Here is a 24,141-nt window from a genome sequence, read left to right as displayed (position 1 = left end):
AAAAAAGAAACGGAAGGAGATGTTACTTCTGTCAAAGATGCCAAAATAGCTGTGTATTCCTGTCCTTTTGATGGCATGATAACTGAAACTAAGGGCACTATACTGATGAAAAAATGCTGACGAACTTAGGAATTTCAGCAAGGGAGAAGAAAATCTAATGGATCTGGAGTCTTTGTCTTGCATACCCCCAAGTTACACCTCACTTTTTAAAACTACTTGCTTATAAAATCAGACCTAAAAATACAAGTGTGTCACAGTGCTCTGTTACTGAAAAAATGCTTACTTTCCCATATTTACCACATGATTTCCAACTGATTTATTTTATATATAGATACAGTACTTACATTTCAGTGTATAGTATATAGAGCAGTATAAACAAGTCATTGTCTGTATAAAATTTTAGTTTTTGCTGGCTTCACTAGTGCTTTTTATGTAGCCTGTTGTAAAACTAGCAAATATCTAGATGAGTTGATGCACCCCCTGGAAGACCTCTGCACACTTCAGGGATACGTGTACCCCAGTTGAGAACCACTGTTCTAAAACACCTTTGGAAGTTCAAAGTTTTTAAAGGAATCCTAAAAAGTAGGAAGATTAACTTTAGGGCATGTCTACACTATAGGTGCTAGAGCTGTTGATGCTTCCTATGTGGACTGAAGGAGGTTTTCTGTTAATATAAATGATCCATCTTCCAATCCCCAGGCATTTACACTGGGGGGTGAAATCAGCTGAACAGTGGCACTCGGGGTTTGAATTTTTCACATACTTGAGCCAGGTAGCTAGGTTGTACTTAGCTACATTTTAAGTGAAGTCCTGGCTAAACACTAATGTCAGTGAATTCCAGACACTGCAGCTCACTACAACAAAGTCTCAATTTTCTGCCAGCCTGCTTTGATAGGCCCTCTAAAGTTGGGTGGCAGATAAACATAAACACTGAACTTCTAGCCTGGCAGAGGGAGTCATTGTGCCCTCCCAATCCTGGGCTTCTCCAAGGGCCAGAGAGGCCCTCGGTGTAATGTAGGCACCCTGAGGGCTTGTCTAAATTACAGCAGCTTCCCCAGATTATCCTATGGACTGCAGTGCTGCCCAGAATTTCTGCAACATACAGCACTGCTCCACCTACTCCCACTCTACGCCAGAACTTTCAAGGGGAGTCTCAGGAGGCCACCTTTCCCAGACAGAATCAGGGTTGTTAGGGCTTCTTTATGTGCAGTGGCCGTTTTGCCTGTCACAAATAGGCTGGAGCAGGGATGAGGGGCTTGCTCACATTCAAGATGGTGTCGCTGAAGTAACCAGGACTTAGGCCCTTAAAGATGTTTGAAAGTTATAGCCTTATAGACCACCTGCCACTTCAGAAGCAGCCAGCAGTCAGTCAAACCAATGAGTAGAAATGCTGCTGCATTCTGAACAAATGGCAAATAGTAGAGAAGCTTTGCTGCAAACTCCACTAATCAGGAATTACAATAATAAAGCATTTATTGCCTTTACTCCATTATTATCTTGATATCTTGTGGCACTGGAAAAAACACTTTTGAACCACAACTAGCACCTGGCTTTCATTATAAAGGACTTGGTCAGAAGTGACACTAAGGGCTTGCCTACACTGTGCCATAGTGCGGACTATCGGGGGGGTGAATTGCAAAGTGTAGCGCACTAACTGCCCCATATGGATGCTGCTGGCCAAATTAGTTTGTGTTCTCTAACTGTTAGGACTATGTTCACATGAACTAGGTACTTTTTAAGTTCATGTCAGCAGCATCCACACAGGCAGTTAGTGTGCAACTCTTTGGTATGTTCTGCAACTCATACCCCCAATAGTCTGCACTGCGGTGCAGTGTAGACGTAGCCTAAGATTCTGAACTATGTATTGGTGAATCCTTTCAACAAGCTTCTACACAAAGGAACAAGCCTCCTTAATGATCTTTATTTAGAGTAAGACAGGATGGAGGATGAGGTATGTGACTGATCTGGCCAGCAGTATTGTTCAAGATCCCCACCCTGCTCACCCAAAGATTAATTAGATCAAGCTAGCAACGTCACTCAGGGCTGTGAAAAAATTCATGCCCCGAGTTCTGTCACAAGGTTGACCTAACCCCCAGTGCAGAATTCTTCCATCAACCTAGCTACTACCTCTCAGACAGGTGGGGATTAACATCAGTGGAAATACCCCTTCCATTAATGTGGGAAAAGTCTACAGCAGCACAGCTCTGGCATTGTAGTTGTGTCGCTGTAGCAGCTGTAGTGTGGGCATGCCCCAGAGTATTGCAGCAGGAAGTTGCTAAACAGCATTTCAGCAAAGGATATAGTGAATTTAGACCATCTTTCAATCTATTTGNCCCTGCTCACCCAAAGATTAATTAGATCAAGCTAGCAACGTCACTCAGGGCTGTGAAAAAATTCATGCCCCGAGTTCTGTCACAAGGTTGACCTAACCCCCAGTGCAGAATTCTTCCATCAACCTAGCTACTACCTCTCAGACAGGTGGGGATTAACATCAGTGGAAATACCCCTTCCATTAATGTGGGAAAAGTCTACAGCAGCACAGCTCTGGCATTGTAGTTGTGTCGCTGTAGCAGCTGTAGTGTGGGCATGCCCCAGAGTATTGCAGCAGGAAGTTGCTAAACAGCATTTCAGCAAAGGATATAGTGAATTTAGACCATCTTTCAATCTATTTATGATAGTGCTTGTTGTCCCCTTTCAAGGTAGGCTAAACAATAATGTATATTGAGCTAGATTAATCTAATCTAACTCCTTGTGCACAGGAAAGGATATAGTTAATCTGTGTATATTCTTATAGGCTCATCTTCACCATTACTTGCATGTTGATGGGATGGAGCAAAGCTGTTTCTCCGAAGCCATATCATCCTTGTCAGATCTAATAGAGGAGTATAACCAGCTAGATGCCACTAAAAGTGCGCCTAGAACATATCCCTCAAGACTGAAGATAGCTATGTAACAGAGGAAGAATTGCTATTATTTGCAGAACAGCAAACTGTCTAAGCTAACTGGATGGGTTATGAAAGCAGCTAGGACTAATCATTCCACAGGGATCCTGCTACTGTCCCTCTCCAGGCTGGCTGGCAGTGTTGTATCAAGTACTCAGACTGTGGAAAAAGGACCAACATATATCACACACTAGCAGAGTAAGTAGTGATCACGTCTGCCAGGAGGAGAGAAGGGAGGAATTGTTCACAAACTCCATTTTGGGCTGTTACTCCTTGGATCAGATTGCACTAATTGATCCCTGCTTTGGAGAAAAGAGTCCCCTTGGTATAAGATATATGAGGGAAGGGAAATCCTACATTTCCTTTTTTGAGATGAAAGGAGGCATCTAGTGAGTCGTTTCTGAAGTTTCTAATATCCTAGAAAATTTATTTCCAAAATGATGGTCTAAGTGATGTGTGTCACTATTCACACCTTAGAGTGTTGCTTCGTCATTGTATTTAGATGTAATTGAACTAAAATTTTCCAAGTTGATATCAAAACTGGCAATATGAATAACAATTTGACGAAACAGATGCATCAAGTACAATACTAATATATTGTATAATAATGATTCACCTTTCATGAACTCTAGGTTGCACTAATGTTGGTTTATATACTGATGAGGATAAGAGGCTAGCATAGTATGCCACCTCTTTATCTAATAACTGTGATCATATGTACTTATGATATGGATTGTTTGGAGAATGAAGATTATATTCTTAAAAGAACCTAATTAAAATAGAAGCATATTTTAAATATATAATTAGAGTAAAGAGATTTTTGTGTTATGATCAGACTATATTTATAAACAGTTGTCTTAATAACAACTCCTGTATTTTTGCAGAATAAAATATGTGGATATTCAGAATTTGTCTGCCAATCCTGACTCTTTTGTCTTAAAAACTGCATTGAGCAACTACAAATGGATCCATAAAATTACATTTATTTTTTTTTAATTACAAGTTTCTTTCAAGAGAGCTCTGGTGGCAGTATGACGAGACACAATAGTATTAGTTCTAATTTTCAATGTATGAAGCCAGAAATACGCAAGACAAATATTTGTTGAGGCAATTCTTATTAGGAAGAAAGCATTTTGAAAGTCACTCCGGTGAAACAACTTACCTATAGAACGCTACAAATGTACTTGGCACTTTGTGACAAAAGACATAGGGTAAAATCCTATCCCCACTGAAGTCACTGGGAGTTTTGCCAGGACTTCACCCATGGTCCCTACTCCAAGGAGCTTGCAGTCTAGGTTAAATAAGAAACAAAATATCATGAAGAGGGAAGAAAAATGAAGGCGGGCTAGCATAAGATCATGAGGTTACTTCTCATTGGATAAGTAGTGTTTGTTCCTTTTATAAGTTTAATTTTGTCAGAATGTCATGAGTGGGGAAAAATAATGAAAAGGCAAATTGTATACATGTAAAATTAAAATCTAGAAAAATAGTTCATTGGGAATGAAGTGAACTAACCTATATACGTTTTCGTTTGTACCTGCGCAGATATGTTTGTTTTATTCACTGCATTTGGAGAAATGTAAAATATAAGAATTGGTGCACAACTGAATCTGAGCTTAAAATTCATTTGTAGTTGAATGCTGCAATATGTAATTTTTTTTCTAACTCACAAAAGATTAAACTTTTTTTCTAATGCTGTGTCAGTGTAGCTGTAAGAATATCCATCTTGTGGATCAAGAATGATAGATCATTACAGCAAAAAAAAGTTAGTAGAAAAAGGAATCTTAAGTTACTTGGATGTTTAATTTAAACCTACATGTATCAGAGGGATAGCCGTGTTAGTCTGGATCTGTAAAAGAGAGAGTCCTGTGGCACCTTATAGACTAACAGACGTTTTGGAGCATGAGCTTTCGTGGGTGAATACCCACTTCGTCGGATGCATGTAGTCATCCTACATGTTTGTTGAGGATGAGGGAAAACACCTATTTCTAGGAGTTTTTTGTGTAAATATGGAGCAAATTCACCCCTGCATTCCTGTGGATTTTCTTAAATTACAAAAGTTTTCCCTCCATGGCTGTCCCTATGTTAGCTAGACGTTCCTCAAATGTATACTTGCACTTCAAACAATTTAATTCTTACATTTTTTTGAGTGTCTTGTTTTACATACATAGATGTTGTTCTTAAACCATGTTCTCAGGGTATTTAACAGAAGAATGCCAACAAGTTTGGTTTCAGTGGAAGGGTCTTCTCTTTAGCTAACTCTTCAAACTGAGCATGCTGCCATCCTGATAATACACTGCTGTCCATGGTGTAAGTTATAATAACTTGAGTCCAGAAAATATATCTCCTGGATCACTACAAATCCTCTGACAAACACAAGATGTGATCCACATCATCTTCCACTTAAAGGAGCCTTCTTTGGGGCAGTCAAACTGTACAATGATCATTTTGGATTTGTTAGGTATGCAACATCTCTTGTCCAGACACACACCACAGAAAGTAGGTTTGTAGCTTTGTGTGCTTGAGCATCCCGAAAAGGCTAGCTTCTCTGCTTTGGGAAGCTGGAATGTTGGCTGACATGTTTTTCCTTTTGGAATCTTAAATGTAAAGCAAAGCAAAGCTTGAAACTTCACATGAAAAAAGTCAACAGAACAAACAACAAAGGTTGTTATGCATTTAAATAGCAGTAGCATTTGAAACACTACCTACTCTTTTTTTTTTTTAAGCTGTCTTACTTTTCTTTGTACCAGTCAGAAACTGAGATTTATTTTTTTAAGGTAATAAAACAGCAGGCTACCAGTAATGGTCCTCAGATTTGTGGCTTTCTTTAAAATTATACTTCTGTAGTTCACTGCTACATGATAAAGACCAGATCAATCAGAGATAATGGAAAGCCATTTTGCACTACAATTTACCTTTATAGTCTTCAATGTATTGGTCTGACAAGGTTGAATGAAACATAACCTCTCTTCTTTTCTCATTTCACATTTACTGTTTTCATTGGTCACTCTGTTGGATATACCTATGCCACAGGTTCTGGAACAAGGTGTCCAAGAAGTTGCCTGTACTAAGCACTTCTCCTTCAAAACAAGTGGTAGAATTCTGTAACCTGAGACAGAACAATGTATTATATATGTTGCAACACAGCAAGATAGAGACAGAACTTTTAAAAATAGCCTAAAGTAGCATTAATTGAAAAAGTGATTTAGCATTTGATTTCTGTTCATGTGGTTTCTCTCGTTAGACGTAAAAGGCTGAGGCTGAGATGTGCAAAGCTGCCTAAGAAATTTGGATACCAATTTCCATTAAAATCGGAATTTGACATCCAAATCTCTGAGATGGCTTTGAAAATCTCAGCATGACTGCTTGTATGTTCTCTGGCCCTAAAGATTAATGTTATGGGAACCCAAAATCCATTCTGAAGAACTGTTATAAAACATCCAGAGTAGTGAAGAACACATTTTAAAAACTTTTTAGACTGCAGACCAAGTGCAGCTGTGAAAAGTTATATGAACATATGTAAATAAATCTTTTGATATGTAACTTTTTTCTTTTTTATGTCAGGAGCAATTTTTTTTCAGTCATTTGTAAATATCTAATGCTAATAAATCTAATCCCCTGCCTAATAGGAGTGCAAATAGGTAAAGGTATAAAATAAGATTTAAAATCACTGGCAAATCTTGATGAAATACTCAAGAAGGGCTCACGGGGTTTGAAATCTGCGCATGTAGTTAAGAGGGTAGGGCAGAATTATGAGGGTACCTGGAAGGTAGACAGCAGGTTAAAGATCTCAGTGCAGGAAGCAGATTAAAAGCCTGGCACAGATCTGCAATAAATAAAGGGAGGTTACATAATTGCTCATATGTAGTACATTTTCTACGTATGATATAGATACTGTCTTCGTTTAGGAATTAGCTAAACAGAAAATGCTTAAGGGAAGCAGGAAAACTGAAAGAACAGTAAAAGCAATAAAATTAAGCTTAGCATTTGCTACCAGCATTAACAGAAAGAAGGAAAGAATTAAAACAGTCTTGGAGCTAACAAGCCAGTGCATGATTTCATGCAAACTATGCACAAATTGAATTGAAACCATAGATTATTACATTATGTTAAGGAGAGACCATCATTTTTTAAAGAAATGCTCAGGTTTTCTCTGTGAAAGGGAAAAAGCATTTCTCCTACCAAGGATTCCTACTCTGTTTTTGTTTTGTCCCTTCCATCTTCCTCACTTTCCATGTTGTCTCCCTGTTCTCTGGGTCATGCCTCAATCTTAATTGGTGGTACTGTAAAATGCCATGTACATCTCTAGTGCTTCAAACATAATAAATAAGGCCTCTATATAGTACAGACCTTCCATTTATTCAAGCTAAGTGGTACTTCTCTTCCAAGAGCTCTTACTTCCAGGTTCAATTGTGGCTGACGGTGTTTCTGTTCAGTTTAAAGTAACTGAAGATATTCAACCTAGTGATGGGGCACTATTTTTTCCCTCCCTGTCAGCCCCGGACGTAAAGAAACAAGATGTAGGATTATAGCTACTCCTGGGGGGAGTCTGTCCCACTGCGAAATGCAGGATTTTGCAGAAATTAATGTGTGCGCAGAATTTCCTTTTTTCCCCACAGAAATGGGCTGCAGAGATGTTGGCCTCCATTAGGGGCCATTGGACCTGGCAGAGCCCAGGAGGATTTTGAACTGGAGGATTCCCAGCAGCTGCAGTTCCCATCTTGTCCTGAAGGAAGGAGCTGGCATGCAGGAAGAACTGTGCAAGCCCAGGACCTAGCATCAGGCTGTTCCTCCCTCTGGATCCCTAGGCTCTAGGAGGGTAGGGGATGTGAGTATCTGGGCTGGGGGGCCCGCCGCTGGCCTTTGTGGGGGAGGGATGTGACTATCTGGCCCTCTGGCTGGACTCTAGATGGGAAGGGGGCAAAGAAACAACTGGGTTGTGACAGGGGTTTCTTTAACTCTCTATTCCTAGGAGAATTTATGTATGTGTCTGTATTGTTACAGATCTAATTGCTGAAAGGTATTTTGAAGTAAATTACCAAAATAATTGAAACAGGGGCGTTTATATAGTATTACTTATATTAAAATTTTGCAAATTTTGTCAGTTGTGTGCACAGAATTCCCCCAGGAGTAGATTATAGCCCAGGTCCTCATGTGGTAGTGCCGAGAGTTAACTATAAATTTAATTCCAGAAGTTAATTTTTGAGTCCGTCACTCTGCAGTGTTTCATTATTGGCTTGGGTCTATAAAATCATGGTTTGAAATCTAAGATGGATAGGCATGTGACCAACAAAGTTCATTTTTTAAATCAAAGGAAATTTTTATTTAGATTTAAATATCTGCCAAGAGTTTATAATCCAAAAATTGTAACATCATGGTAATACATGAAAACCAGAGAGTAAAACTAGACATGTAAACAAACCTGACTTTCCATTCAACTGGAATCAAAGGCAGAAAAGTTCCATTTAAGGCCTGGTTCCTGAAATGGAATCCCTAGTGCACTGAGCCCTGTAGAATAGAGCGGTCTCTATCCAGGAAGGCTTTGACAAATGGGGAAAATTCTTCCATGGATGTGCCAGCAAATGGTTAAAAGCAATTTCTGGGTCCATTTAGACCTGCCAACTCTCTATGGGTTTTCAGACCTTTCTACAGGACTGGGTGAAAAAAACTTGTCTATGGAGGGAAATGCTGCTCTAATTGGCTGCCTTTCCCCATCACCTGTATCTTGGGAAAAGACAGTCGATCAGAGGTGTTGTATGAGCTGAATAACTGCATGGACCCTCAGCATGTATTGCAACCAGTGATCCTTCCCTTCCCCTGCAAACATGGGGCTGGAATGTTCAGCCCTATGAACTGAAAGCCAACTGGGAAACAGTTGCTTTGCAGTTCTCATTGTGTTCCACAGTTTATCCAAATTCCTGAATTCATAGCAAGGGCTGGAGCTGCTCTTCACTCTCAATAAAAATGATTGAAAATTTACCTTAAAATTTCTGTTTTATTAACGTGCAGGGAAGAAGCAACATCTTGTCTTGCAGGTATATAAAATAATTCCAGTCTATTAATACATTTTAATTGATTTAAATGATTTGGTATCAGATATTCCAGATGGCTCCATTTCTCCTTGGTTAGATTAACATCGTTCTCTAAAAGTGTGCAATTCATTCATTTGAACTCAGTTGCTTTTCTGAGTTCCTTTTCTATTGTGTATGGTTTTAGTCCCAGTTTTGGATAAATTCTGTAAAAAGGAATTGCTATCCTTCATGTCTCATCTAAGTATCAAAAGCATCATTTAGATACAGGATAAGGTTCCATTTTTTAGGATAGCTTGCATAAGCACTTGAACTTCTTGGAAGCTTGTCCAACCTGAATTCCAGATTTTGGGAGGTTAACTACCAGCATGTGTGTGTAAATTTGCTATAGCCTGGCTGGCTCACTTGTTCGCATGCTCCTTCCTATATATCTGCAATACTTGAATCTGATTTGTTCTTGAGCCTCGGGCTACACTTAGTTTTATTTTATTCTCCTTCCCATCCTAGAAGCAGAGGACAAATGATTTAACTTGGAAATGGCCATTATAATTTGAACCTGATAATATTGCAAGTAGTTTAGAATCCAGAAAATTATAAATTGCTCAATATTCTTATAGACTGAATCCAAGATAGAGAAGGAAGTTGTTTTTTCCCCCCTTGCAATGACTGAGATTTTGTCAATCACCAATCAGGCTGACTGAGCCAAAATCTAGAATCCTCCATTTTCTATTGATTAAGAAGGATCTACAAGATGTCAGTAAATAGAATATCAAACCATTTGTTAATTATTTTTTTTTTAAATAAATGTGTACTTTAAAAATTTACCATGTACGAAAATAGTTTTACCATGCTAGTCGTGCACACCTGGCATTAATCTGTAGCCTGTTGATTGTAGCTGTTTCTGTTGTCCAGGGCCGCAGTTGGAATGTCCAGACTTTCTTCTGCCCTTGACCATGATGCACTGACTTGCTGCTGCCTTTGAGGTGAATACAGGTGTACATCCAATTGCACCACTAACACAGAGACACTTATAAAGTGGGGTGGGCTGGAAGGCCTGGCCATTGACATAATACACTCCATTGAGCTCACATCCTACTGCTATCATATCTGAAAATGGCAAAGAGCAAAATTACTAACACAGCTACAAGCTGTAAAATGCAGTTAATGGATACCAAATGGTAAGGCGAGATCATCCAGTTACCTGCACTGATGAAGTTCTGCAGATGTAAGAGGAGCGTTCTGCCCTTTCCCACCCAAACACAACTTTTATCTGTGAGAAATTATACTTACTGGCTGCTTTGTTTCAACCCAGTCACAAATGCTTCCATAAGTAAGAGTGGCTACACCTAATGGACCACTTTGATGTGTAAAATGGTGTAACAGTGACACCCTTAAAAATACTAATTTACACAGCAGTAGATGAGTGAGTGTACGCTGGTGTAATTTACAGGCAAGGAACTGTGCAGCCCAAACTAAAAGATTTTTTTTGTTTGAGTCAGACTATAAAGAGCCATGCTTATCACCCCCGGAAGTTTCAAGAATAGGATGTGAAAGAGTAACTTACATGCACATACTCCTGTTTCATACCTAGGCCTATCTGCAGAGTAATCACAGTAAAGTCCTTTGTGAGGGTCACAGATCTCTGCTTCATTACAGGTCTCTCCAGCCTGCTTGGCACAGATTTTACAACATCCACAACCATCCTTTACCAGGCTCACTCCCGGGGTGCAGGTTGGCACATGGGGGCATTTGCATGGCCAGTGACAAAACTCTTTACGCTGATGTACCTCACCGGCTTCTGCAGATTTTTCCCCAGGCTTCACTTCTAGTTGTCCGTTGCCTTGTGCCCTGCAGAAAAACTTACATATGGTTGGACTTTTGAGGGCTGGGTTACTTTAAGCGTGGTTAGTATACCATAAACTTTAGTAAGGATGAAAGAAATGAGTTTCATAAAGCCATTAAAGCTTTTGTAAAAATTCACAAGATGAAAAAGTGAGATACGCTGGGGCAATACATTAGAAACAAAGGACCAAATTCACCACTAACTTAGCACATTTGGAGAGTTACACCAACAATGAATCTGACCTACGGTTTATTTCAAAGAAAATTAATCTGTCTCTTCTTTCAACAAAATAAAACTTTTAGTGTAGTTAGTCAGGAGAAGGTTTTAAATTTGGTGTTGTAGGGTTTCACACTGTTGATAAAGTTATACCAAATGTACTCAGCCCTAATCTATAGACTGTATCGGTCAACCCTATAAATTGACTCTGATATCTGGAAGTCAAGTGATGTTCTTTCTGCCACTTACATTGGTGCAAGTATTTGAAAATTTGGCACTTACAGCTTACTTGACAATTGGGTTGTTGGTGTGTGAAGGAACAGAAGGCAGGTAACTTTTCCATTGTTGTGTTGGCTTTGTTGTGCTAGTGGCAGGAAAAATGTGTTGTAGGGTGCTGATCCTGCAAATCGATACACATGTGAGCAGTTCCACTGAGTTTCACTAATTTGTTCACATGCATAAATTTACTCACATGAGTGTTTGCAGGATCCAGGGCTTAAGCAGGAAAGAGATCTTAACAGACTGGCAGCAGCATTGAGATGGCAAGGTGGTAGTCTGAGTGACCTAAAGCAAAAGTCCTGTCTCATGATTCTGCATCTACAGAATTCTCCACACAGTCCAGCTCCTGCTTCAGAATTTAAGTCTTCACTTTAAAGGAAAACTGGTTCTAGCCCATAACTGAATAGAAACCTTCCAGAAATAAGCCATGAGTGTTGTTTTCTGAAGTCTACAGTGAGCCTGAAACAGTATTTCTGAGAGTGGTACATTGCTTCTGTTTATTTCAATGGCGTATTAATGCTAAAACATGATGACAATTTAAATGTCAACCATAACTATTTCATTGGTCTTAAATAAAAACCTAGACCTTGACGTGCTTATTTAGCAGTGGCGAATAGATTGATAGAGCAGCTAGTAGTTCCCATGGTCTGAGGGGTCTGGGAACAAGGAGTACTAGTAGCTCCACCAGTGTAGCTTAAAGAAACCTCCAACCTTGCCCATTAAGATCCAGGGAAAGAGAAGATACAGGTATTCCCCACTGACAAAACCTCAGCTACCACATAGGTGCCAAAAACCTGATCCATCTTCCTCATTTTTCTGAGTACCTAAGGACCCAGCTTAATGCTATCAGCTTCTCTCTCTTTCTCCAAACAAATTGTGCAGTGCAGTACTGTCCAGTCAGTAAAAACAACATTGGCAGCGTAGGGAAGACTACTGTACTAGTTATATTATTCATTTTCCTATTTAATTCAATACAGATTCCCATATTTAAACTGGAAGTTGCTGCAGAACTCTGCTTTGCATGCCACAATAACCAGCCGCATAACTGAATTCCAGTTCACCACAGGGAGTAGAGGATCTTCCTAATGGGGGTTTTTCCCATCTGATTTTCATTTTTATAGTAATTTTTGTAGCTATGATCATCATTTTTCAAACATTCCACCAAACCTATAAAGTTTAGTGGGTTCCAACATCTAGCTTCCATGGTCACTTGACTAGAACTGTTTTTGAAGATACACACCTGTTCACAAAATCAACCACTATGGGAGCTGAAATATTATGCCATATCTCAAACAGGCTCTACAATGTACCAGGCAGAGTTTAATAAATGGTATTTTTAATCATTCCATTATTTATTTTCATTCATTCTCCACACAAACATAGTACAGTAGTAATATGATAAATCACTAGCTCTTACAACTGATTTTTGTAAGGAACAGCTTTGTTAACCTTAACCAGCCATAAAATTAACTTAGTCTGTACTTCTGGTGCCAGTTATTAAAACTTTTTAAAGTTTCTGTCTCTGGAAGAAGGTTGTGAGGTAAACAGGTGGTCTTAGACATTTATCAGTATAAGTGACTGGATGGTTACTTTAGGAAACTCCCCATCAGCACAGCTCAACATTTGCTGAAATCTTTTTCCCCAAAATATTATCTGTCTTGTAAAAAATTTGGCTAGGGTTTGAACTACACACTGTGGTATTGTCTGTGTTACTAAAACCAGGTATCTCTTATTTCAAAATGGATCTGTGTACTCTTAACAGAATTCCTTTATATGCTGTGGTTTAGCAAATATTACTTACATTAATGCAGTTATTTAAGCTTTTGTATTATAAGTCAAAATGTGCTTTGAATTTGCAGAGCTTTACCTAAACAAAAACAAAACAAAGAAAGAGAGGACAACTCAGAGGTGTGACTCTTCACAGCAAGAAAAACCCTACCCCAGGATGTTTTCTCATGATTTGTTAACTCTGCTGCCACTGAATAACACTGTTTACTTGAAAAAATCTTCAACGTTCTATCAAGTTAGGATAAAAATTTAAAGTCTGCTTGTAAAGTTGACAAACCAAATATTTTATGATTCTTCCTTCCCTAGCGTACTATAACAATTGTGTCCACATCACACAAACCCGTGGCACATGTTTTGCCAATCCTATGGGCAGATTCAAAAAGGAGACTATTGTGTGGAAAGCTCTTGATGCGTGGTTGATTGGTTGGTTTTTAAGATTAAGCAAATTATGTATGAGATAAATAAATTAATACCAAAGTATAATTGTTTTGAAAACTGTCCATGTGGAAATTTAACTTCATTATTAGAAGAGGAAAAGAACACATTTGCAAGATTTTTTTTTTTAATGGAATTGGTTGTTGAAACTGGAGTAGATAGAGCAGAATTTCTCTGTTGTTAAAACAGTTTAATAACACCAGAGCTCCTTGTTAATTTGCAAAACCAGCTCATGGAGCCCTAGAACCAGATCAGTGCATGTACCTGGAATATGAATGAGGGAAAGATGTTTACTTACATTGTGTCAGTCAAGAATTTGCACTCGGACAGAGAGAGAGTTGAAGTCACTGAGAATTTAATTTTTTTTAGCAATGAGCTGAAGTGAGAGGAAAATGTCAAAATTGTGACCATGCAATGAATAAGCTGCAAATAAAATTGTACATGGTGGTAAAAAATGGCTTCCTATTCTGCACACAGCATTTGCTTGAGTGAATTTTATTTTGTCATGAAGTAAATAAAAGTTTTAACCGCTCGAGGGAGAAAAAGATAGTTTGAGAAAACTTACCTGTTGCATATAAATGATGGTGAAGAGAGTGAGAATGAGGAGCCACTGCATGTTCCTGTAGAGTCAGAAGTGAAGCAGAGAGACAGAGAACAGGCTGAGCAGTGTCAGAGTGAGCACTGTACACAAAGCTCTCCCTTGTCTCCTCTGCAAATCCTTCTTTCCTCAGCACATGCAAGAACACCCACACATTCATACTTGAAATCCTTGACTTCGTACATAACCAGTTTCGTGCTCAGACTTTCAACTGATCTTTCATTTGCTTGAGCCACTTTCCAGGATATGTTTTAACACCCTGTTCAGGGAGAGAAAGCTGTTCCTGCAGATTCCACTGTCTTAACTGAGGTCAGGTTGGGCAAACTTCTGATTGGTGAAGTTAACTCCTGGGAATGTGGAGGATTTTTTTTAGCTTGGATTTAAATCCTTATTGCATGGATGTTATGGTCATTTTAAAAGGACAGAGCCCCAGTAATATATTTTATATTTCCCCAGTTTGTGTATCGATCTGGGGTTGGAAGTTAGGTGTCTGGGAGCCTAGAGGGAGGCAGCAGTGCCTGTGCTCGGAGGCAGAAACATAGATGCGTAGGGAACTTACTGCAAAAACGTAGGCATTGAGTGACTTTAGGCACCTACAGGGTTAGGCGGAAGCCAAGCAGGTGTTTTGTGGATCACAGTGATGCCTAAAAATGGGACTTAGCCACCTACATATCAGGGACTATGGCTCTGAATGCTGATGCACCGGGCTCCCAGGAGCTAGTAAGTTCTAACCTGCCATCCGGTGACCTGTTTAACGGTTGTCAGAATAGAAGCAGAACGCTGACAGAGGACTCCAATCCTGGGATCTGATGGGCTGAACGCTGTGGGGTCCTGATTGCTTCCCAGCTTCTATTTAAACCAAGCACAGGGACAGGAAGTTATCCATGCAGCTGGGTTTCCTGTGCTTAGAACTGCTTCTCCTGTAATACTTGCAGCTACTGCTAAACCCCTGGTAGTCTGGCCCTGTCTGCCTCCTGACACCTGAGTCCTGTCTTGGACCCTGACCTCTTGGTATCTGTCCTGGCCTGACTCCTGCTCTGACCATTAGTTCAGACTGCCCACATCCTGTTTGTGACACTAAGTACCCTTTGTGGAGCTCACTCTGACTGCCTAAAATTCTGTAGGACCAGGTCTATACTCAAAAAGTTCTGCTGGATAATACTGTTGATTAGGAGTTTGAGTTATGAAATTTTTATACTGGAAAAAAGTATTGTAGTGTAGATGCAGTTATACTGGCAACAAATCCTTTTGCTGGTAGAGTTTTTGTTTTGGAGAACTGGTACAAGCTATATCAACAAAAGAATTGTTTTGCCACTATAAGCTGGGTTTCCACTAGGGGGCCTGCTGGTATAGCTATACTGGAAATCCTTTCGAGTGTAGACAAGGATGGGCCATTACGCAAAGTAAAACTATTTCTCCATGATTATTCCTCCCTCCTCCCCCCCCACTCCCTCACATCTTCTTGTCAATTGCTGGAAATCGGCTATCCGGCTATTTTCATACACTACAAACAGTTTTTTTCTCCTCCTGCTGATGAATAGTTCACCTGCTAACTATCACTTCTCCTTATAGTAGTATGTAACCCATTGTTTCATGTTCCTGTGTGTTGTGGTGTGTGTGTGCTTGTGTATATATAGATATATTCTTACTTACTTATTTTCCATACATGCATTCTGATGACGTGGGCGTAGCCCAGAAAGCCTTCATAGGCTCAAATAAATTTGTCAGTCTGTAGGTTGCCACATGTACCCTTTCTTTTTGCTAGTATACAGACACGACGGCTGCTACTCTGAAAAAGAAATTCTGTTTATCATAATCTGACTGAAATCCTCAATGGTTGGTCGTTGGTCCGACCCAGTCCTTCCTCTGCCTGTTTCTCCTGGCCAGCTACGACCATGCCAACTAACTACATTATATATAATATGCTGTTATCACCAGACAGGTGACATAATTAATTGTCTACGGCAATTGCTCTAGCTGTGACTCAGGGCCAATCATTATTTTGGTAGACTAAACAAAACTAGTTTTAAGTAGCGTAGTTGAGATCAGAGATGAGAGATTTTACTAAAAGAAGATTCATTTAAAAATGAAAACTTAGGGCTTTCCTTCAAAGGCAGTGATGAACACAATTGTATCTTGCCTTAATTACATAGAGAGAAAGTTACTATTAAGACACAAGCATAAACACGAGCCTGCACTGTCTCATATGGTAGAAACATAGCAGCTAACCATCGCAGTGGGCTTTAAGCTGAAAGGGCACTAGAATGAGGCGTGAGGGTGTTTCTTCTCTGTAAGGCCCAAAAGAGGCCCAGAGGCACACTTGCACTTGGAGCCCAGTGGCTTTTGTTTGAGTGCTCTAGGCTGGCACTGGCTTTGAGAGCTTGAGGTCTATCAATAGACACATTTCAATTCAGAACAAGCTCCCATGGCACCAGGAAAATTGTAGTGTAGAAAGCCAAACCATATTCAATTGATTAGTTTGGCCAATGGCTTGTCAGGCGCATCACATGTAACTATCATTTCGACTGGTGAGGCAGTACTTAGAAACAGTGTGCTAGTTCTGTTTCAATTGAACAGTGGTTTTTTTCAACCCATTTTTCAGTGCGGACGCCCTGAAAATTTGAGTTGAGGTGTGGATCCTTTGGGAAATCTTAAGACATAGTCTGCAGACTCCGCAAGATCGTGGACCACAGGTATAAAACAATAACCTTTTGCGACCCTTTAGACATAGTGTGCAGCCTCCCCAGGGAGGGAAACGCATGTAAAGAAAACTAGGGCTATCAAATTAATTGTAGTTAACTCATTGACTTAACTCAAAAAAATTTCACAATTAAAAAAAATGGTGATTAATCGCACTTATACAATAGAATACAAATTGAAATTATTAATATTTTGGGATGTTTTTCTAAAACATTTTCAATATTGGATTTCAAATACACACAGCGAACAAAGTGTACAGTGCTTCAATTTAATATTATGATTTTTATTTACAAATATATATGCACTATAAAAATGATCAAACAATGGGTAGAATGGGCAATCGTCTATTCATCATGAAAGTGTAACTTACAAACGCAAATTTATTTTTTTTTGGTACATAACTGCACTCAAAAACAAAACAATATAAACTTTAGAGCCTACAAGTCCTCTTAGTCCTACTTCTTCATTCTGTTCAATCAGTAAGCACATATGTTTGTTTACATTGATGGGAATAACTAGCGTGCCTACTTCTTATTTACCACTGATACCTGAAAGTGACGACAGGCATTCGCAATGGCACTGTGTAGCTTAGTTGCGACAGGTTGTGCTAAACATCATATGCCCCTTCAAGTGCTTCGGGCCACCATTCACAAGGATATGCTTCCATGTATGATGTTGATTGATGATGGTTAAAAATGAACATCATTAGATTGTGACTATATCCTTGGGAGAGAATTGTATGTCTCCTGCTCTGTTTAACCCGCATTCTGCATATTTCAATGTTAATAAGGCAGTCTGCGGATAATGACCCAGCACAATGTTCCATTTAAGACAACACTTTCACGATCAGATTTGACAAACACGCAAAGAAGACCAATGTGAGATTTCTAAGATAGCGTATAGTGCTTTGACCCAAGGTTTAAGAATCGGAAAGTGATCCAAATCTGAAGAGGAGACGAAGTGTGCACATGCTTTTAGATGTCTAAAAAAGAGCAATCAGTCCTTATGTGGAAACATACAGAACCAAATCACCAAAAAAGAATATCAACCTTCTGCTGGTGGATTTGACTCAGATGATGAAATGAACATGCGTCAGTCCATGCTTGCTTGGATCGTTTATCAAGCAAACCATCACCAGCCATGAAGCATGTCCTCTGGATGGTGATTGAGCATGAAGTACAATATGAATCTTTAACGCATCTGGCACCGTAATGCTGTAATGCCAGCTACAATGGTGCCAAATGTAATGTCTTATTCTCACCTTCAGGTGACATTGTAAACAAGAGCAGGCAGGATGATCTCCTGCAAAATTGTAGACCAACTTGTTTGGTATGAGTGATGGGCTGATCAGAAATAAAACTGAGTGGACGTGTAGGGCGCGAAGTTTGCAATTGTCATTTTTGAAACATAATTCTAGATTTGTAAGTTCACTTTCAAGGGTAAAGAATTGCCACCTAATTCTTGTAGAGGTAATTGAAAAATACAATATTTTTTGTTTACAAGACAAATAATTGTAATGAAAGATAAATATAAAGTGAGAACTGTACAGTTTGTAATTTCGTGTTGTAACTGCAATTAATATATTGAAATGTATGTAACAACATCTCAAAACGTATTTAAAATAAAATGGTATCTATTGTTTACAGCATGATGGAACACAAGTATTTTCTAATACACTATTACATTTTTTTCAATCACTTGACAGCCCTACATAAAACCAGGTTAGCGAGCCCCTTGTATTATATTCCTGTAGAACATATGGATCCTCTATTGCGAGTACCAGGAACACATGACCTGAGCACATGGTGTAGGTAGTTATTAACACTCCTTTGCCAAGTGGGGAATAGGAGAACTAATGTAGCAGGTTGAATGTCTTTCACCTGGAAAGGGTTAAAACAACCTGACAAGAGACCAATCAGGAATACAAGATTTCAAATCTCAAGGGAGGAGCCTTTGTTTGTGGTTTTTGGGTTGGCTTGTCTCTCTGGGTCCTGGACAGGACTAGAGGGGAAACAGGTTTCTGCAAATCTCCGCTACATCCTCTTATCGGTTCAAATAGTGAGTAAATAAAAAGGCGGTTATAGTCTTTTTAGTGTTTTCTATATGTGCAAATGTTAGTTTTGCTGGAAATATTTTAAATTGTATTTTCCTGGATAAGGCGTTTATGCCATTTGTATAAGCTACTAGACCCTGCATATTTCATCTTGATATACAGAGACAAATTTTTCGTGTTTTTTTCTTTCTTTTATTAAAAGTTTGCTTTTTAGACTGTTGATTTTTTTCCCTAGTTAAGGCTCAAAGGGGGGATTGAGTCTGTAGCTCACCAGGGAACTGGTGGGAGAAAGGAAAGACGGGGGAAGGGAAATCTGCTACTCTCTGTTGCCCTCTCTCTCATACAGAGAAGGGAGGGGAAGGGAATGAGTTATTTCTTTTATGTGAGACTCAAAGGAATCTGAGTACTTAGGCCCAAAGGAAGTTCTGGGAACCGGAGCTAATCAGGGGCTCCACCCAAAGTCCTGAAAGGTGGCAGCACTACAGGATCTATACTGGTAATTAAGCTTAGAGGAATCATGCTGGTACCCAGAATTGAGCTAGGTTCAGAATATTGGAATTGTACCTATGACATGCGTGGCAGCAGTGTGGATAAAAAGTAGAATCCAAAATGCCAAGTAAGATATGATTTCTCTCTTTTCTGCTAGCAGCTTAGAAGCAGAGAGAAAAAGGGTTTTTGTTTGTTTTTTTAAAAACTGCAGCAAGAATTTTTTTTTCCTTGCTCCTGTCAGGTGCAAGAGATGCCTCAGCAGGGCCATAGTTTAACAAGGGTACTTTTGTTAGACAATAGACTCCAGCTGTGAGTCAGCGAACCAAGCAGAACATATTGCATACAAAGGGGATTTTTTGTTTAATTTACAACTGAAAGATTAGATAGAAGTTAAAAAAAAAAAGGCACTGTTTGCTAAGCAACCCAAAGCAGGCAGCAGAAGAACATGCAGTTCAGACGATAAACACCAGCGGGCATCCCCAACAAAGAAAACAGGAACCATGACTTCAGGGCAAAGCTGGATGCAAGGAACAAAATAAAGACGCAGACCACAAGCGAGATATGGAAAAGAAACTACAAGAGATGGAGCTGAGAGAACAAGAAAGAGAGCTGCCCACAGGAGAGAGCTGGAACTCCTAGAAGGGAGGCCCACCGGCCAGGCCCTGAATTAGACAGGCCAACCAAACAGAACACAGCCAATCCTAACATACACTTCACCAGTTGTGTTCCACATCCCAAGAATTTCCCACCTACAGCAGGGTACACTGAGGCCTTCTTAGAAAATTTTGAAAGAGCCTCTTAGGTACAGCATATCCCTGAAGACCAGTATAACATGAATAGAACTGAGGCCACAGCTCATGTGGACCCTTAAGCCGAGGTGGCAGCTGAAGCCTAAGGAGAAAATGACAGACTATAAACTTTTCAAAACCAAGGCAGATACAGAATAGGGATTAACACCTGAAAATGCCCCGTCGGCGGTCAGAGCCTAAAATGGAAACCAGAATGTGTCATTCCCGACACACCTACCACATCGCAAAGAATTATGAAGCCTGGATATCGGGAACAAAGGTTTAACATAGGACGAGCTGCACCTCCTGATGCAATGGAGCAGTTCTTAGATGGTTTCCTGAGGAAAGTAGAAAGGTAACATCCTAGAATGGAAACTCAAAACGGTAATACGAGGCGGGGGAAGATTGGGCCAAAATGATGAAGTGGCCAGAAAAAGAAAAAAGCTAACTGCAAGGGGAACGAATACCCTAGGGGGCACACCGACAATAAACCCTACAACCGAGGGCAAACCCAAGACCACAACCAAGGAAAGCCACGACACCCTATTCTTCCACCTCCAGTACTCCAGTAACTCACCTCGACCCAGTGACCAGCAGCTGAAGATGCTGTTAAAGTGTAATGAAACTGGGACATATAAAGGCCAACTGCCCAAAGAACCCAACCAAGTGCAAGTCATTACACACCATACATCAAGATCCCAGGCCCAGATGCCTATCAAATACCCTGGTAGCAAAGGAAAATTTGAGAGTGGGCAGAAAGAAGATTACTGGCGATGGATGAGACACGGGGGCACAAAGTGTCAGCTATCCACCAATCCTTCGTGGACCCCAAATCATCAACTCAAAGGCCCCAGTACACATTTACCCTTCATGTCACAAAGCTGTAAGAACTTGCCTACAGCTGAACTGCCTGTCCAGTACAAAAGGTGGTCAGGATGTGGACTTTGCAGTCTATCGACAATTATTCGCATCCTCATGGGGGAAAGACTTGGCCACAGGTGAAGCGGGCCAAGAAAATGGAATGGTTACACGCCAGCCAAAACAGGCAAGCTTCCTGACCCATTCCTGTTCCCTGAGGCCATCCACAAAGGGCCCGTCTTGTTACGCAAGAACCCAAACAGAGGTAGGGACCCGATCTCCTGCTAACAAACGAAACAGCCACAGCGCCTCCAAGTCCCAGGCCCGGAACTGGAAAACGCAACCAGCACCACAATTGCAACCACCTCTTAACCAACGCCAGAGGGGCCAGCGATCCTGAACTGGCAGAAGCTAACAAACAACCTACCCAAGAGGCTCAGCCAGAGCCGAAATACCACCTGGTGCACAGCGGAGAAGCGGTTAACAGCAACAAGAGCAACCCCATCACAACATCGCTTCCAGAGGGACCACCCAAGGTCCACAGTCGCAGCCTCAAGGGAGGAGCAGATGAAGCCTTCAGAAGCTTGGGCGGCGGCACGAAGCACCCCACGCTCTCATCTTCTTCTAACTGATCCCTAAGACTTTTTATACAAAGATCTTTCGGTGGGACACCGGGCAGTTGGGGTTCAACTAAGTACCAGGAAAAGCTCTAAGCAGCCATGATCATTCGTAGGGTTCATCAGACGGTTGGAAGTCCTTCCCAACTGGAAGGGATGGGCAGGACGTTGCCAAGAGGTCCGGTCTTGTGAGGTGCGCCAAAGAGTGGGAAAGCCCAAGATCAGGTCAGGCCCCTCTCCCCTCCATGAGACCCATTCAGCGAGTGCAGATCAGATTTGCAACCAGTACTAAGGCATCCCCTGCATCAATGAAGGCCATTTTGTAAGCCAACACCAGCCAAAGTTTATCCCTTAAACAGCTGCAAATGATGAAAAGCAGACACAGCTGGACAATATATTTAATGAAACCACCATAAGTCTCTCCCCCAAAGCTAGGAGCAATTCATCAACCCTGCTTAACCAGCCAGTGCCATCCTTCAGAACTGTTGCTCCATGTGTCTTTTTTGACAGGGATTGCGTAGGAACTCGGGGCATCCACACCACTCTCCTTTATGAGCAATGAGACGTGGTGACATACCAAAGCCATCCTAACCATCGATGGTCGTAGCTTGAAGATTCTCTGTAGACATCGCACACAATGCCAGCATTTCTCTGCAGCTAACATCACCAGTGTTGAGGTGAGATTAGAAACATCAAACTTTGCTGGTTGGCCATTGTGTGTGGATGGCTGATACTCATCTTCCAAAGCAAGTCCTCTTTTCTCAACTACCAGTGGTAAGAGGACTGTAGGGGACAGAGGACAAAGGACACCTGAAAGATATCTTAAGAAAGGGAGGCCGGCATGAGAGGACGACGCATTATTAATAGACTGCTGTCACACATCCATCTCGCCTCAGCCCGGTTTGAGAGGATTGCCTTGCTCAGGGCTGAGAGAAGGGTACAGACCGGCCAGCAGCTGTTGATCTCTCCAAACAACCACCGATTGGACCCTTGCCATTTATTCTATCAATTGACTTTCCCCCTGGCAGACATCCTCATATCAAGGGATAGAATGACAGGATGATAATGATATGTAACACAATAGGGATGAATTTGCATAATGTGTTAACAGCTTATATCTCTATATGCCTCTTATTAGTTTTGTTATATGTTTGTATGGCAAGCACCCAGGAGGCCACATGGACCGGACCCCATTTTGGCGAGGTGCTAAACAAACAAAAAAACTGTCCCAGGGTCTTCCTCTTTGAAAAATTGCCTCTGTCATTCTGAATTTGGTCTAAACTCCTTTCTGTTGAGTCCTGTATCATTATCTAATTATCTAATCCAACCCAATTTGCTCCTCAATTTAAGGTCTTTTCTTGCTCACTGCAGAACATAGCAGTCTCTTAAGAACAGATGAAAAATGTAGCCATGATGCACTTTAGCATTGCCCATTAGTGATGCCTATTTAATCAACAAGCTTAGCTTTTGATTTTGGGGTTGCTGATCACGTAAATTTGATATACCCTGCTGGTATTACACTGTGCCCCATCCTAGTTGTCTGGGACAAATTTTGTAACTATCGGAGCAAGCGCAGAAAATGCACCCCAGAAAGAAGGAAGCAATAAACTAAGAATAAATGATCTGGGGTAGGCTTGGAAGAAAGGTTACTCGTAAGATGACCCAGAGGGACTTGTTCTGGTTAATTTCTGCACACAACACGATGTTTCTGCTTATTCTTTTAATTAGCACTGTGTGCAAGGAAATTGGAGTAAACCTAAAGCTGTGGAGCAGCTTTCTCATCACACTGTGACCTGAAGTTTTGTATGACTAGCCAGTCACTGACTCAACCAGCTTTCCTCATGCAGCCATGAGTTAGTGAGGCTTCAGGGGTGTACAGTAAACTGGTCCAGTTGAGAGGGATGTTTTAGTAATGGCAACTAATCATGCCACTTAGGAGACGTGAAAGCTTCTACAGAGGCTCATATAAATCTCAAAAAAGTTTCCATTAATTAAATTATAAAAGTGAAATAGCACTGCACTTCCAAAACCCCATAGCTATTTACACGTTTAGTTTGTGCCCAGCTAAAAACATTCTGCTGGATTACAGACGCATTCTTGGAACCAAACTTCCTAGGCAGGAGGAAATAGAAAAAGGGTTGTTATTTTTCCAACTCAGAAATAAACCATCAGTTTCTGGTATCTTTTCATGTCTAGCATGTATTTTATTGCCTTTTAATAAAGTCCCACCCTAAATATTCTATCTTCAGAGTTATTTTGGCACCATGTAACTTGAAAGGAAACCTCAATCTTCAACATATAGAGGAAATTTTTCAATGTGTTTTTTTTAAATGAAGAGGCCTCATTAACCCTTGATACGCAAGGCTAGGCGTTCCCTTGGGCTTATGGCAAATTACTTAAGGACTACTGATTCGCAGGGTGACTGGTCCTGACAAGATGGGGAGGCAGCTCTGGGCCCCCGGAAGGGTCGGCGAAGGAGCCAACTTCCAGCCAGCTTCAGCGCTGC

The 24,141-nt window shown here is 40.6% G+C and overlaps 2 protein-coding genes across 4 annotated transcripts in view; one reads left to right on the top strand and one right to left on the bottom strand.

Annotated features, from left to right (window-relative positions):
- Nucleotides 1-3,820, top strand: part of TUBE1 (tubulin epsilon 1) — a 32,893-nt gene extending 29,073 nt beyond the window's left edge. Inside the window, exon 11 of the mRNA XM_075064565.1 lies at nucleotides 2,795-3,820. Coding sequence (XP_074920666.1) covers nucleotides 2,795-2,953 — 159 coding nt within the window. The 3' untranslated portion in view covers nucleotides 2,954-3,820. The remainder of the gene's footprint in view (nucleotides 1-2,794) is intronic.
- Nucleotides 3,821-5,056: 1,236 nt separating this feature from the next.
- Nucleotides 5,057-24,141, bottom strand: part of CCN6 (cellular communication network factor 6) — a 30,611-nt gene continuing 11,526 nt past the window's right edge. The window contains exons 1-5 of one of the 3 annotated variants that reach the window (XM_032797029.2): nucleotides 14,098-14,243; nucleotides 10,536-10,830; nucleotides 9,836-10,078; nucleotides 5,858-6,051; nucleotides 5,057-5,539 (exon numbers count right to left, since the gene is read on the bottom strand). In XM_032797029.2, coding sequence (XP_032652920.1) covers nucleotides 5,258-5,539; nucleotides 5,858-6,051; nucleotides 9,836-10,078; nucleotides 10,536-10,830; nucleotides 14,098-14,148 — 1,065 coding nt within the window. In that variant the 5' untranslated portion in view covers nucleotides 14,149-14,243 and the 3' untranslated portion in view covers nucleotides 5,057-5,257. Of the gene's footprint in view, nucleotides 5,540-5,857; nucleotides 6,052-6,704; nucleotides 6,769-9,835; nucleotides 10,079-10,535; nucleotides 10,831-14,097; nucleotides 14,244-24,141 lie in introns of those variants that run through there. The other 2 variants (XM_075063886.1, XM_032797033.2) reach the window with 2 other exon arrangements.

This window comes from Chelonoidis abingdonii, chromosome 3, assembly GCF_003597395.2.
Source record: "Chelonoidis abingdonii isolate Lonesome George chromosome 3, CheloAbing_2.0, whole genome shotgun sequence".
In the NCBI taxonomy this organism is placed as follows: domain Eukaryota; kingdom Metazoa; phylum Chordata; order Testudines; family Testudinidae; genus Chelonoidis; species Chelonoidis abingdonii.
Note: the sequence above shows the minus strand (reverse complement) of the source record. Positions and strands in the feature narration are given on the sequence as shown.